Consider the following 14,870-nt stretch of genomic DNA (forward strand, 5'->3'; position numbering starts at 1 on the left):
GGCCCAGCCGCGGGTCCTCACCCGGAGCCTGTTTCCCCTCGACGGGGCCAGCAGTGCTCGGGGCTGGGTTACTGGGCACGGCACACTCACGCCTCCATGTGCATGTTTCCCAGCCCTCCCCTGTGCCCCCGCGCAGAACCAGGCGTTGAACCGGGCACTGTGGTGGGTGCAGGCGCGCGAGATGTCCTGGTGAGTCAGGCCGCTCAGCCCGTCCTCCTGCTCAGAACCCTGTGCTCTTGGTTGCCCTCTGACCCCTCTGAGTCTGTTCAGGGTCATGGGCCTCAGCACGGGACGGGGCCTGGACGGAGGTGAAGGTAAAGAGCTCTCTCATGCAGGGTGGGAGCCGGCAGGTGACAGGGTTGGGGCAGCTGGATTCTGCACGGCTGACTGTGGTTCAAGTCCTGGACCTGGCAGCTGGAGGGGCACGCCAGGCATGTGTGCAGGAGTGCCCAAAATCCTGAAAGGAGGGAGATACGGAAGAGAAGGGATTGCAGCGTGGCCATTCCACGGCTGGGTGCTTTCTCGCTTTCTTCCTGCCAACCCTGGAAAATTGAGGAGAAAGAAAAGGTGAGGTGGGGCGAGCCTATGGTTTGGTGGTTGGGCGGCTTGATTCCACATGGCTGGCTGCTCGAGCCATAGTCCGAGTCCGAGTCCTAACCCCGGCAGATTGAAAATCACGATCGGGCACGTGTGTGTGCCAGAATTCTGAGAGGACAGAGGAGAGGGGATTGCAGGGTGGCCATTCTGCTAGGGAGTGACTTCTCCCTCTCCCTCTCTCTGTCCCTCTCTGTCCCTCTCTGGCAAGTGCGCCCTCTAGCAAATTACAAAAAAACAGGATGGGCCGAGGCCAGCGTTTTCCCACCTGCCAGGTGCTGGGCCCTGCCTGACAGCTTCCCAAGCTTCCTCTGGCTCTCCTGGGGCCTCCCAGGTAGAAGCCTTCCCTGCCCTTGTTCAGTCTCTTACTCAGTCCTCATGGCAGCCCTGAGAGGGAGGGTCTGCTTTGGGTACCGTCTTGCCAGTGAGGAAACGGGTAGGTGTGCGCGTCTGCAACCTGCCTGGTGGCCAGCCACTGAGATTCATCAGGGTCAGGCAGCCGACCCTTAAGACCCACTCTTTTTTTTTAAAGACTTATATATTTAATTTTATTTATTAATTCATTTATTTTAATTTGACCAGAGAGAGACATAGAGAGAGAGAGAGAAAGTAAGAAAGGAAGCCACCAGGTCTGGGACTTGAACCATGGTTGGCCATGTGGAAGTGCCCAGTGCCCTGACCACCACACCACCTGCTGGACCCCTAGACCCACTCTTTTTTTTTTGTTTTGGAGAGATTTTTTTGCTATAGGGCACGTGCACTCGCCAGACACACAGAGACAGACAGAGAGATAGAAAGCAAGAAATAACCCCCCAGGGAGGATGGCCACGCCACGATCCATTCTCCTCTCGGGATCTGGAGCACGCATGCACACATGCCCGGTGTGAGTTTAAGCCACCGGGTCCGGAACTCGAACTGCGGTTGACTACATGGGAGTCCAGTGAGATAGTCATTACGCCAACTGCTGGTCCCTAGACCACTCTTTCACAGTTTCTTTAAAACACAATTCATGGGGCCAGCAGGTAATGTGAGAGTAAGGCACTGGATCCCACATGGCCAACTTCATAGTTCAAGTCCCAGACCCAGGAGCTTCAAAATCACGCTGGGTGCATGTGCAAGCGTGCATAGGTGCCCGGCATCCCAAGTGGGGTGGAGGATAAGGGGTTGTGGCAGGGCCAAGCAACCCCAAGGGTTGTTTATTTTCTTTCCCCCTTTCTTTCTTTCCTTTTTATTTTTAAGATTTATAAGATTAACTTATCTAGCTCCATTTGTTATTATAATTAGCAGTATCATTTTAATTTGGCCAGAGAGAGAAACAGAGTGAAAGAAAGGGAAAGCAAGAAAGCAAGCCACCAGGTCCGGGATTCGAACCACGATCGGATGTGGGAGTCCAGCGCCCTCAACTACCACGCCACCTGCTGGCCCCTTGCTTCATCTGCCTTTCTCTGTTTGTGTCTCTGGCAATCACACCTGTCTTATAGCAAAAATTTAAAGAAAAAAAAAAAAGCACAACTTATATGAAGTTCTTAGTTTAAGGAAAGAAATTTAGAAGCTATTTTTAGTTCTAATTTCAGGCTTTTATTGAACAATGAGAAAGATGATTCAAGTTCTGACCCATGGCTTAATGATGAAGGGAAACTGGATCCCCTAAGGCCAACCGCAGTTTTAATCCAGGCCCAGTGGCTTGCAAAACATCCTGGGCACCTGTTTGTGCATGGCTAAATCCTGGAGGATGGAGAAATGGTGCAGGGATCGTGGCATGACTACACCCCCACTGGGGGTTGCTCTCTGCCTCTCCCTTTCTCTCTGTCTTTCTCATTCATCCAGGGAATAACATTCTTAAAACTTTTTGGGCCAGCAGGAGGCGTGGTGGTTAAGGGGCTGGACTCCCGCGTGGCTGACCTCAGTTCGAGTTCCAGGCCCAGCAGCTTGAAAATCTTAATGGGCACTTGTGCATGCATGCCCCAAATCCCAAGAGGAGAGCAGAGAAGGGATTGCAGCACGGCCAGCCTTCTTGAGTGTGATTTCTTACTTTCCCTATAGCTGTCTCTCTTCGGCCAGCATACATGCCCTATGGCAACGACCTTAAAAAAAAAAAGAATATGCTGGCACATATGGTACACGCCCTAAATCTTCAAGAGAGACAGAGAAAGAGAGAGATGGACTCGATGCTGCAATCCTCCAGCCTCCATAGGTTTTTGCCATAGGGCGGGCGCCACCACGCCCAACGCCCTAAATCCTGACAGTGTAGAGAAATACGCAAGGAGGGAGTTGCAACGTGATCATGCCCTATTGGAGGTATTTTCTCCCTCTCCCTGTCTCTTTTTCTTTCTGCCAAATACACGTACCCTCTGGCCAATAAATAGGTGAAAACTTGAAAAAATGTGGGCCCCGTGGTCTTGGCAGTTTACGGAACAGCAATGCTGGAAGCCACGTGGCCGACCGTGGGTTTGCGTCCCTGGCCCAGTCAACCTGGAAGATCCTAGGTGTGCGTGTGCCATAGGCCTAAGGTCCTGACAGGCGTGGGGAAGGGGGTTGCAGCGTAAGGAGACCCTGTGGAGGGTGCCCCTCACCCTTGCGTTGACCTGGGAAAGGGGAAGGAAAAGGGGAACAGGAAGAGAAAGGGGAAGAGGAAGGGATGGAGAGGAAAAGAAAGGAAGAAGGGCCCCTCTGTGCGGCCTCGTGCTGCTCAAACACCACCATATCTGAAGACGGGGTTCGGTTCCCAAGCCAGTCCACGCACACCAGACTTAGCGTGGCCCACACGTGTTGCAGGCGTGTCTTTCTGTCCCTCTCCCTACCTCTTACTCTAATGAAAGTAAACTCTCTGTGGCCAGAAGGCACGTGCGGACTGCAGGTGGTGTGGTGGTTAAGGACACTGGTCAACAGAGGTTCGAGTCCCGGACCTGGTGGCTTGCTTTCTCACTTTCCCTCTCTCTTTTTCACTCTGTCCCTTTCTGGTATGTATGTATGTATAAAGAAATTAACTAAATTTAAAAATAACTCTTAAAAAAAAAAGAAAAGAAAAAAAACTTTCCCATGAAATTTTATAAAAAGAAAGAGAGGGAGAGAAAGCCCCCTCAAGTGGGGCATGATGACCCCGCAATCCCCTCCTCATTTCTCCATCCTGTTGGAATTTGGATCACACACGCACACAAAGCTGGAGTGTTTTTAAAGCTGCCAGGGCAGGGATTCGAACTGCAGTTAGCCATGTGTGATCTGGCTGCCCGCATCCAGAGAGAAGAATGGGATTGTGGTGTGGCCATCCTCCTGAGGGGTGATTTCTCACTTTCCTTCTGTATTTACACATGCCCTGAAACAAAAGCTGTGACATCATTTTTTCCACTTATTTTTGTGACTGGACAGTCAGGTCCCCTTTCAGAACTCGCACGCCTGGAGAAGTCAGTGGCAGAAGTGTCGTCCCGGCCCCTCGCCCTCTCCTGCGGCTCTCATTTGTGTGTCGTCTTGCTATAATCCCGCGAGATTGTGTGGCGAGTCCCCGTGTGCGTATATGTGAGGTTAGGGACCTGGATCCCCCTGGCCGACTGCAGTTTAAATTTCGGAGCTGGTGTCCTGAGGAACACCACTTGCGTGTGCATGTCCCAAATGCCAACGGGGCAGGGGGCGGAGGAGAAGGGTGTGACCGTGCTCCGCCGAGGTGTGCTCTCTCCCTCCTCTCTCTCTCTCTCTCTCGTGAGCAGACATAGCCTTGGCAAGTAATAAGATAGATACGTATGCATGTTCCTGCATTCCCCTCGGAGCGGGTGCTTCTAAGCTTCATTGGCTTTTCTTCTTTTTATTTTTAATAATTTTTTATTTTTTATTTATTCATTCATTTATTTTTATATTTTACCAGAGAGAGAGAGAGAAAGTGAGAAAGCAAGCCTCCAGGTCTGGGACTTGAACCTTGGTCGGCCAAGTGGGAGTGTCCAGCGCGCCTTAACCACCACACCACCCACTGGTCCCATCACTGGCTTTTCTTTTAATTCTTCTTCTTTTTTTTTTAAATGAAAAAAATTTATCAGTTGGTGTAATAACTGTTTCACTGGTCTCCCATGTAGTTGACTGACTGTGGTTCGAGTCCCGGACCTGGTGGCTTAAACTCATACCAGGCACATGTGCGTGCATGCCGAGGATCCCGAGAGGAGAAGGGACTGCAGCGTGGCCATCCCCCCTGGGGGGTGATTTCTCGCTTTCTGTCTCTCTGTGTCTTTCTGGCGAGCGCACGTGCCCTATAGCAAATACCTCTCAAAAAAAATTATCTACTTAATTTTGTTTGTTTATTTTTTTAGAGAGAGATTTTTGCTATAGGGCATGCGCTACTTACCAGAGAGTGACAGACAGGAAACCAGAAGTCACCCCCCAGGGGGATGTCCACGCTGCAATGCTTTCCTTTCCATTGTCCTCTTGGGATCTTGGGCATGCACACACACACACCCAGTTTGAATTTCAAGCTGCTGGATCCGGGCCTTGAACTGTAGTTGAGCATGTTGGGGGACCAGCGACATAACCACTATGCCACTTGCTGGTCCCTTATTTTTTAATTTGCTGTAGATCAAGAGACAGAGAGGGAAAGTGCAAAAGCTAGCCACTGGGTCCGGGACTTGAACTGTGGTCAGCCATGTGGGCGTCCAGTGCCCGAACCACCACACCAGCTCTTGGCCCCAGCCTGGTTGGGTTTATTATTCCTCCAGGGGCTTTGTCCTGAGCACCTTCTTGTGTTCGGATGGAAGCTCTTCCTCCATTTTCTGATTGCTGCAGACCCCATCTGACAGACCTGCACGTCCTGCGGCAGGCGTTACATGGGTCCCCAGCCAGCGTGACGGTGCCTGTACATCTCCCGGGCGGAGGGGCGGGGTTGCTTCTCGGGGCAGCTGTGGTGCCATCCAGGCCTCTGGTCCCCTGAAGGGCATCAGCGTGGCCTGGGCAAAGGGTTGCCCACCTCTGAGCCTCAGTTTCCTCATGTGTAAGGTAGGGTGGCTGGCTGACTGTCCCTGCCTCTGTGACACAGGGACAGTGCCAGTGGCAGGCCGCCCCGGGGGGGGGCAGTGGCAGCCAGCCAGGGAGCGTGCAGGTGGCCCTCGATGCCAGGCCAGACAGGCTGGCGGTCCTCGTGGCATCTGCTAGCTCTGGCCAGCCCACCACTCCCAGTCCCAGAACCCAGAATGCCTGAAAACCAGGTTTGTTCTAAGTGTGTGGCGCAGTCTGGCCTGCACCCACGTGGGCCATTCGTGGCCTCTTTCTCTGTGTCTTGCTGCTGAGCTGCTGATGAGTGTGAGGTATAGGGAATTGCCCCAGACCCGGCTGGGGTGACGCAGACTCAGCATACAGGGTGTAGCTTCTGCCCTTTAAGTTTACTTATCCATTAATCCATTCATTCATTCATTCTTCAATTTGGCCAGAGAGAGAGAGGGAGAATGAGAAACAAGCTGCCAGCTCCAGGGCCTGAACCATAGTCAGCCATGTGGGACTCCAGCACCCTAACCACCACGCCACCTACTGGCCCCTATTTACTTATTGTAAAGACAGGTTTTTATTAGAGGGTGCATGTGCTCACCAGAGACGCACAGAGACAGTGAGAAACCACCTCTCCGGGGTAATGACCACGCCGCAGTCCCTTCTCCGTTCTCCTCTCAGGATTTTGGACACGCATACCCACACACCTGGCATGAATTTCAAGCCGCCAGGTCTGGGACTCAAACTGCCATCGGCCATGTGGGATTCTAGCGCCTTAACCACTATGCCACCTGCTGGCCGCAAATTTTTAATTTCCTTATTTATTTACTTCTTTCTGGAGAGAGAACAGAGAGAGGGACAGCACCCCTGATGCTCTTTATGCCGCGATCCACCCCCGGCTTTGGCCAGCCCTGGATCGTAGGCACACACGTGCCCAGGGTGTTCCAGGAGGTCTCGGGACGCAAACCTGGAACCTTCCCATGTGGGTCAGCCTTGCAGAGCATCAGGTTTTACTGCTTGGGAAAGAGAAATCACCCCCAGAGGGCTGGCCACGCACAGTCCCTTCATTCTCGGGATGTGGGGCACGCATGCACACGTGCCCGGTGTGTTTTCCAAGCTTTCGGGTCTGGGACTTAAACCCGCACTCGCCATGCGGGATGCACTGCCTTAACCACCGTGCTGCTAGGAGGTCCCCCGTTGCTTGCTATCTTTTAGTCTAAGGACTTGCAGGCCTGGAACACATCTGGCTCTAGGACTCTGGATAAAGGTCAGTGGGCCAGAGGAGCCAAGTGGTGGGTGTCACGGAGGTGGAGAGACCTGCCTGGCCTGGCTGTGACTTAACTCTGCTGTCACTCACTGTGTGACCTCCCACCTGCGACCAGCAGGCTCGGAGGCCAGCCCCAGGGCCACGGCCTCTGCCTTGCGCTTTCGGGTACTCGGTACTCAGTCCTCCACGAGTGGCCTTGGCTGAGGCCCAGAGAGCTGACCTGTGTGGCCCGCTTCAGGTGTCATCATCCCCCCTCTCGTGTGGCCCCCGGTGTGCTCTGTCCTCTGCCTCAGTCGCCTCCTCTGTCACGCCGGCCTGACATAGCCTGCAGGGCCACTGCTGAGCCGATGCTGGAGCACGGCTCGGGCTGCTGCGGTGTGGAGGCCGCCCTCCCCGAGGGCCGCCCTGCGACCGGTGCTCACACTGGCTCCCTGCACAGCTGGCGTGCGGCCAGGACGGGCAGCTGAAGGGATTCGCCGTGCTGGAGTACGAGACGGCCGAGATGGCGGAGGAGGTGCAGGAGCTGGCCGACGGCCTGGCCCTGGGGGGCAGTCACCTGCGCGTCTCCTTCTGCGCCCCCGGCCCCCCCGGCCGCAGCATGCTGGCTGCGCTTATCGCCGCCCAGGCCACGGTGAGTGCGACGCAGGACGGGGCGGGGCGGCAGGGCTCCCTGCAGATGACCCGGCCTCTGAGCACCTCCCTCCCTGTCCTCAGGCTCAGAATCGGGGCAAAGGACTCCTGCCCGAGCCCAACTTGCTGCAGCTGCTGGGCAACCTGGGCCCGTCCACGTCCCTGCAGCTGCTGCTCAACCCCCTGCTGCAGGGCGGTGCTGGGGGCAAGCAGGGTAAGGAGGCCAGCCTGTCCCCACTCCCTCAGTTCTCGGCTCTGCTTCAGGGGCCTAGGTCCGGGTTGCTGGGGGGCTCTCCGTCCATGGTAGGTGGGGGGCTGCCAGTCGGTGCCCCGAGCCCTCCCAGAGCAGAGCCGCCCTCAGTGAGGTGGAGGTGGGAGGAGGGCACTGTCCTTCACCGAAGCGTCCTTCCCGCTGCCTCTTCTGGGCCGGCCCTGCCAGCCCAAGAGCTTGTTTGCTGCTCCATCAAGGCTTAGGGCTGTGTTTCTGGGGGTGGGGGGCCGGGGGGGCCTCCCTCCATGGCCCAGCGCCCACCTCCTGCATCTCTCAGGTCTCCTGGGGGCCCCACCGGCCATGCCGCTGCTCAATGGGCCTGCCCTGTCATCGGCGCTGCTGCAGCTTGCCCTGCAGAACCAGGGCCAGAAGGTAACAGGCTGGGCTCTGCCCCGCGCCCACCCGCCTCCACTGCCCCTAGCCTGCCAGCTGTCGCTAGGGCTGTGTGACATCTGCCTTGTCCCTGGGGTCCCGGACTAGGTGAGGCCGACTCACCCCCTCCAACCCTCAGGGTGCAGACCTGAGCAACCAATCACAGCCAGAGACTGGGCGTGGCCTGGAAGGACTCCTGCCACCCACTGTGGCCCTCGGGGAGGGGGTCCAGGTCCCACTTGACACACATAGACTCCCACGTGCACAGACATACACAGACTTAACCTGCAGATCCACACGTGCCAAAACACACTCACCCACAAATGTGCACTGACTCCGGCATACACACACACCTGCACATAGGCTCACGCTGAGACACGTACATGGACACACGTGGACTCAGGTGCACAGAGGCCCACACACACACAGATCGACACAGACACAGACATGAGCAGAGGCTCACGCTGAGACACGTACATGGACACACGTGGACTCAGGTGCACAGAGGCCCACACACACACAGATCGACACAGACACAGACATGAGCAGAGGCTCACGCTGAGACACGTACATGGACACACATGCGGACTCGGACACCCACAGATCCACACAGGGCCTGCCTCGTCTGGCGTGGTTCTCTGGGCCTCGGCAGTGACGTGGCGTGTGTGACGGTAGCCGACAGCGTGCCCTGTGTGGCTGTCACGTGCCCCGTGGCCATTCAGTGCCGTGTCGAGGGCATCGTGCTCTGTGATAGTCAGCAAGGGGCTGTGCTGGACAGCAGCCTGAGACACCGCGGACTGTGGTGACAGTGCAGGGCTGGCACACAGGAGAGCCTCTGGGGACCTGGGACCGGCTGCGACCTGCCTGCTGCCCGGGCCACCCCATCCCCACCTCCAATGGATTTTGCTCTGTCCCTAGAAGCCCGGGATCCTGGGAGACTCACCGCTAGGCCCCCTACAGCCTGGGGCCCAGCCGGCCAACCCGCTCCTCGGGGAGCTGTCTGCAGGTACCACCGCCCACCCCACCCCTTCCCAGCCGTGTGCCTCTAGGCGGGTGTCAGCCCCTCTGAGACTCCGCGTCCTCACCTCTGGGACGGCCATGAGCAGGCCAGGAGCTGGTCCCACCAAGGGCCTTGTTCCGTGGCTGCGCACGCAGGGGGCCCCTTGGCCACTGGACCCTGGCCCAGGTGGAGGCCACAGGGCCCTGGCAGTGGAGCCTTAACGTCTTCCTTCTCTCCGCAGGGGGGGGTCTGCCCCCGGAGCTACCGCCCCGGCGAGGGAAGCCACCTCCCCTGCTGCCGCCACTGCTCGGCCCCTCGGGGGGTGACCGGGAGGCCATGGGCCTGGGGCCTCCGTCAGCCCAGCTCACCCCACCCCCTGCCCCCATGGGGCTCCGAGGCGCTGGCCTCCGAGGGCACCAGAAAGACAGCGGGCCTCTGCCCACATCCTCTGGGGTAAGGCCTGCCCGCTCCCACCCCTGCCAGCCTCCTGCCCTCTGCCGGCCCTCGCCAATGCAGCCCTCCTGCCACAGGCCTCGCTGCTGGGGGAGCCCCCCAAGGACTACCGGATCCCCCTGAATCCGTACCTGAACCTGCAGAGCCTGCTCCCCGCCAGCAGCCTGGCGGGTAAGGAGGCCCGGGGCTGGGGCGGCCCTGGAAGAAGCCGCCGCCCCCCAGAGGGCCCCCTGCATCACCCCCCAGCCCCTGGTGGAGGTGGTGGCGGCAACAAGGCCTTCCCGCTCAAGTCACGCCTCCTGAGCCCCCTCGCCAGCTCCCGCCTGCCCCCCGACCCAGGGCTGCCCGACAGCTACGGCTTCGACTACCCCTCGGTCGCTGCTCCCCGGGGCTTTCCCTAACTCTGGCGGCCCCGTCCCTGCCTGCGGCCCTGGTCAGACCCACTTCCCACCCTGTCCATTCCTTGACCTGCACGCCGTTCCCCGCGTCCATCAGCCCGGCCTCCTGCCTGGTGTTTCTCTCGGCCGCTCTGATGTCAGGCTCTGTCCCTGGAGACTGGGCCCTTCCACGCTCCCTGCCTGCTTCCCTGCCCCTGGGCCGGGATGCCCCCCTGCAGCCCAGTGGGAGGGCGGAGGTGCCCGCTGCCAGCCTTACGGAGCCTTTGCCAAGTGTGAGTCCTGACCCACCGGCGTGTCCCCTGCTTTTCAGGACATGGGAGCGCGGCGCTTCTTCCCCCACCCTCGGGAGCCAGCCCTTGGGCCCCAGGGCCCCAGCCGACACAAGGTCAGCCCCGCGGGGTCCGGACGCTGTTGGGGCCTGCATGGTGATGTGGCAGTGGCCCATTCTGCTGGGGGAGGGTAGTTCTCGCCTGGGGCTCACTGGTCCCCTGCGGCTTCACCCCACTGCTGGAACTTCCAGCGGGCTCCCAACGTGGAGCGCCTTCCCACTCCCCGGAGGAAGAGCCTGGGCAGGCGCCGTGGCAGGTCCTCGCTTCAGGCCCTTGGCCAGAGCTGGTGACAGCAGAGCTCAGAGGGGGACACTGAGCAGAGGGTGGGTACTACCTGTCTGCTTTGCTCAGCCGCCCGCTCTCCGCAGATGTCCCCCCCGCCCAGTGGCTTCGGTGAACGGGGCGGCGGGGGGCCCCTCTCCCACTTCTACTCGGGCTCGCCCACGTCCTACTTCGCCAGCGGCCTGCAGGCCGGCCTCAAGCAGAGCCACCTCAACAAGGTGAGGAGCCTCCCTCCCGGGCCGGGGTCCCTCCCTCCAGCGCCGAGTGCAGCACCTGCCGCTGCTGCACCCCCGGACTTCCTTAGTCCTCCTGGCAGCCCAGGGTCTCAGGGGATGAGGTCCAGTGACAGAGTTCTTCCATGAGCAAGAGACAGCACCCCAGCAGGTCCCTGATGTCGCCACCCGCCCCAGCCTCCTCTAGGCCTGGATGGCAGTCAGTGGTCTGCAGGAGCACGCCCTGCCCTCCCGCCCAGGCCAGCCTTGCAGGGAGTCACAGCCCTGCCCTCCTGCCCAGGCCAGCCTGCCCTCCCGCATGGGCCAGCCTTGTGGAGGCAGCACCGTTTTACCGCTGCACCATCTGGTTCTTTTCTTTCTTTTTTTTTTTTAAATAATCATTTATTTTAATTTGATCAGAGCAGGGACCAGCAGTTGGCGTAATGGCTATGTCGCTGGACTCCCATGTAATTGACCGTGGTTTGAGTCCCGGACTCTGTGGCTTAAACTCAGGTTGGGTGCATGTGCGTGTGTGGAGAATGGAGGAGAAGGGATTGCGGTGTGGCCATCCCCCCTGGGGGGTGATTTCTCACTCTCTGTCTCTCTCTGTTTTTCTGGCAAGCACATGTGCCCTATAGTAAAAACCTCAAAAAAAAAAAAAAAGCCAGAGATGGGGGGGGAGTGAGAAAGCAAGTTGCCAGGTCTGGGACTCGAACCACATGTGGAAGTTCAGTGCCCTTAATTAACCATAATTAACCACCACACTACTTGCCAGCCCCAGCCATCTGATTGTTTTATCTCGAGTTCACTTTTTCTGGAGAGGGTTTTTTGTTTGTTTTTTTGCTATAGGGCATGTGTGCTTGCCAGAAAGACAGAGACAGACAGACAGACAGAAAGTGAGAAATCACCCCTCATGGGGGACGGCCCCGCAGCAATCCCTTCTCCATTCTCCTCTCGGGATCTTGGGCAGGCACGCCCAGTGTGAGTTTAAGCCACCGGATCTGGGACTCAGACTGTGGTCAACTACATGGTAGTCCAGCGACATAGCCATCACGCCACCTGCTGGTCCCTCAAGTTCACTTTTTCTGTGAGAGGGTGACAGACACCTTCACGGGTCACACTGCCACCCGCCCCCAGCATTAGCCTGGATCACCTGCGTGCCTGTGTGCTCAGGGCTGTCCCAGGACCTTCCCGTGTGGGTCCAGGTGTGTCACCAGTGTGCCACCCCACCACACAAGTAAGACTTGAACTTGAAACCCTCCTGTCCTCAGCCCCAGGGCATGACCCCTCCCATCCCTCTCACATTCCTCCAGGCAGTCGGCTCCTCCCCACTGGGCCCTGGAGAAGGGCTTCTGGGCCTGGGCCCTGGGCCCAACGGCCACAGCCACCTGCTGAAGGTACAGGTGGGGTGGGGGGACGCGCAGGGCTGGGGCGGCCTGGCCCGTGGGCGGCCCTTGACCCACCCTCCCCTGCCTTCTGTCTCCAGACCCCACTGGGCGGCCAGAAACGCAGCTTTGCCCACCTGCTGCCCTCCCCCGAGCCCAGCCCCGAAGGCAGCTACGTGGGCCAGCACTCCCAGGGCCTGGGTGGCCACTACGCAGACTCCTACCTGAAGCGGAAGAGGATTTTCTAGGGCTGGCACCAGAGACGGCTCAAGGGCCTGCACCACATCGCTTTTAGTTTCTGGTGTTTTTGTTTTGTGTTTTTTGTTTTTTTTTCTTTTTTTTTTTTTTTTTAATTTTCTTTCCTTTGGTAGCAGGTGGTGTGGTGGTTAGGGTGCTGGATTCCTGTGTGGCTGACTATGGTTCAAGTCCTGGACTTGGTGGCTTGAAAATCACGATGAATAAATAGATTAATTTATTAATAGAAAAATCTCTGAAAGACTTTGCTGACCAACCAGCCGGAGCCCCAGGACCTAAGGAGCATGGGGGAGGAGGGGCAGAATCTGGGGGCCACACTGCACCTCTGGCCAGCTCGCGGCGCCAAAACCCTGCAGCCTTAAGAGAGAGGGGCCCGGCCCCCCCTCCCCCGCCTCCCGTCTTCTGCCTGTGCTGTCTCTCTGGGAGTCTGCCCCTCCCTCGTCACTCCTATATTTTGGCCTTTCGAGTGCCTTGGAGGTTTCCCTGACCTCCCGCGAGGATCAGAGACTGTCCCCCTTTTTTTAACTCTTGACAACTGACTTTTATTTTCGTTTCTAATTTTTATTATTTTTAAACCATTCAGGACGACCCCCTGCTCTGATTCCTTCAAGGTCCTGCCGGTTGGGGTCGCCATTCCACAATTACCAGTTTGAAACAGCTCGGCCCTTTGGCCTCGTCCTGCGTCTGCAGGCCTGGCTGTCTCCTGTCCTGCCTGCCCACCCTGGCCTGTGCCCAGCCCCTGGTCCCCACTGCCCCACCACAGTCCCCCTGCCTTCTGATGCCTTAAAGCTGGGCCCCAGGCCCCACTGGCCAGAGCCTCTCATCTGCCGAGCTCCAGGGGCTTGACTCAGGACCAAACAGCTCTGGCCTAGGGATCGGCCCCTGTGTCCAGGGTCCCCACCCTGGGGACAGTGGAAGGCCAAAGCCTTGGTCTCGGCAAACCAACCCCAGCACCCCTACTGCCCGGCCCGGGTGCAGAGAGGGGCTTTCCCTGCCCGCTTCAACAGTGCCCTGCTGTCTGTGTGGGGGTCGGGCCTCCTGGCCCATCTCAGCCCGTCTCTGCTGTGTCCCCCTCCATCCTGAGGCCAGACCACCCTGAGCGGGTCTCCCTTTGGTTCAATGTCAAAAACCAGCTCCCTGCAAATAACCTCTGTCCCACCAGTAGGACCTGTCAGCCCAATGTGACCCTGGGCCCTGTCCTCACCGGCTGGGCCACCAGCTTCCCTCCCCTGACCCTGGGGGGGGGCCCACATCCACTCCAGGGGGATGTCCTCTCCCCAATCTTCCCACACAAACCTTTGCTGAATTAAAGTTTGTAAGTAAATGGTTTTAAAGAAATGACCGCTGGCTGGTTCTTGGGACAAACCGGGGTGCGGGGGGGGGAAGCCAGGATGACTCCACGGGTTTCCGTGCGACGGCGCCGGTCCCAGCGTGGCCTTACGGGTGGGCGCTTTCTTCGGGCAACTACGGCGCGCCGCTCGTTCTCGCTGCCCGGCGCATGCGCGGTAGCCGCGTCACGTGACGCCTGTCATGGCCGCCTCCGTGGCCCGGGGAGGCGTGAGTGCCGGGGTCTTACTACGGGCGGCCAGGGGCGCCTGGTGGGGTTTCCGTGCGACGGCGCCGGTCCCAGCGTGGCCTTACGGGTGGGCGCTTTCTTCGGGCAACTACGGCGCGCCGCTCGTTCTCGCTGCCCGGCGCATGCGCGGTAGCCGCGTCACGTGACGCCTGTCATGGCCGCCTCCGTGGCCCGGGGAGGCGTGAGTGCCGGGGTCTTACTACGGGCGGCCAGGGGCGCCTGGTGGAGCAAACCCGGGAGCTGTTCGGGGTCCGGGGAGGCAGCGGTGCCCGCGACGACCAGGAGGTTTCGGGTGACAGGTACCTGGGGCGCCCGGGGCGGGCAGCGTAAGCCCGGCGGGGCGCTGTCGCCGCCGCTCACCCAACCGTGTGTTCCAGGCTCGCGGCCACCGGGCGGCCCCGAGCGGCCCGGGGACGTGTGAGTGCGGGGGACCCCAGGGCCCGGTTCCCACGTCGCCCCGCAGCCTCATTGCGGGGTCCCTCCTCTGTACCGCCCCATCCCCCTGTGCGTCCCACCCCAGCCGCGACCTCCGAACTCTCGACGTCACGCGGACCCCGGGCCCGTGACCCGACTGGACATCCGCACCCCGGTCTGTCCCCAGGGTGAACGTGGTGTTCGTGGACCGCTCAGGGCAGCGGATCCCGGTGAGCGGCAGAGTCGGGGACAATGTTCTCCATCTGGCCCAGCGCCACGGGGTGGACCTGGAAGGTAGGAGCCCGGCACTGGGGAGGGCCTGGTCCATTCTTGCCAGAGAAGCTTGAATCCGGTAAGTCTCTCCGGCGTGTCCCACCGTGGCTTCCCAACCGTGGACTAAAATCCAGGCTCCTTACCATGCCCTCGCGCCTTGCGATGCTCTGACTTGATTGAGCATTTATTAGAGACCACCAGAA

The 14,870-nt window shown here is 59.0% G+C and overlaps 2 protein-coding genes across 2 annotated transcripts in view; both read left to right on the forward strand.

Moving 5' to 3' along the window:
• RAVER1 (ribonucleoprotein, PTB binding 1) overlaps nt 1–12,513 on the forward strand; it is a gene marked incomplete in the record, with an annotated part of 22,590 nt that extends 10,077 nt beyond the window's left edge. Inside the window, 10 exon segments of the mRNA XM_014592863.2 lie at nt 7,257–7,448; nt 7,532–7,661; nt 7,996–8,090; nt 9,009–9,096; nt 9,332–9,543; nt 9,621–9,917; nt 10,252–10,326; nt 10,639–10,770; nt 12,078–12,161; nt 12,251–12,513. Of these exon segments, the coding sequence (XP_014448349.1) occupies nt 7,257–7,448; nt 7,532–7,661; nt 7,996–8,090; nt 9,009–9,096; nt 9,332–9,543; nt 9,621–9,917; nt 10,252–10,326; nt 10,639–10,770; nt 12,078–12,161; nt 12,251–12,397 (1,452 nt within the window).
• Nucleotides 12,514–14,052: 1,539 nt separating this feature from the next.
• Nucleotides 14,053–14,870, forward strand: part of FDX2 (ferredoxin 2) — an 11,989-nt gene continuing 11,171 nt past the window's right edge. Inside the window, exons 1-3 of the mRNA XM_006161553.3 lie at nt 14,053–14,279; nt 14,358–14,397; nt 14,582–14,688. Coding sequence (XP_006161615.1) covers nt 14,135–14,279; nt 14,358–14,397; nt 14,582–14,688 — 292 coding nt within the window. The 5' untranslated portion in view covers nt 14,053–14,134. The remainder of the gene's footprint in view (nt 14,280–14,357; nt 14,398–14,581; nt 14,689–14,870) is intronic.

Source organism: Tupaia chinensis, unplaced genomic scaffold, assembly GCF_000334495.1.
Source record: "Tupaia chinensis unplaced genomic scaffold, TupChi_1.0 Scaffold138665_1, whole genome shotgun sequence".
Taxonomy (NCBI): Eukaryota; Metazoa; Chordata; class Mammalia; order Scandentia; family Tupaiidae; genus Tupaia; species Tupaia belangeri.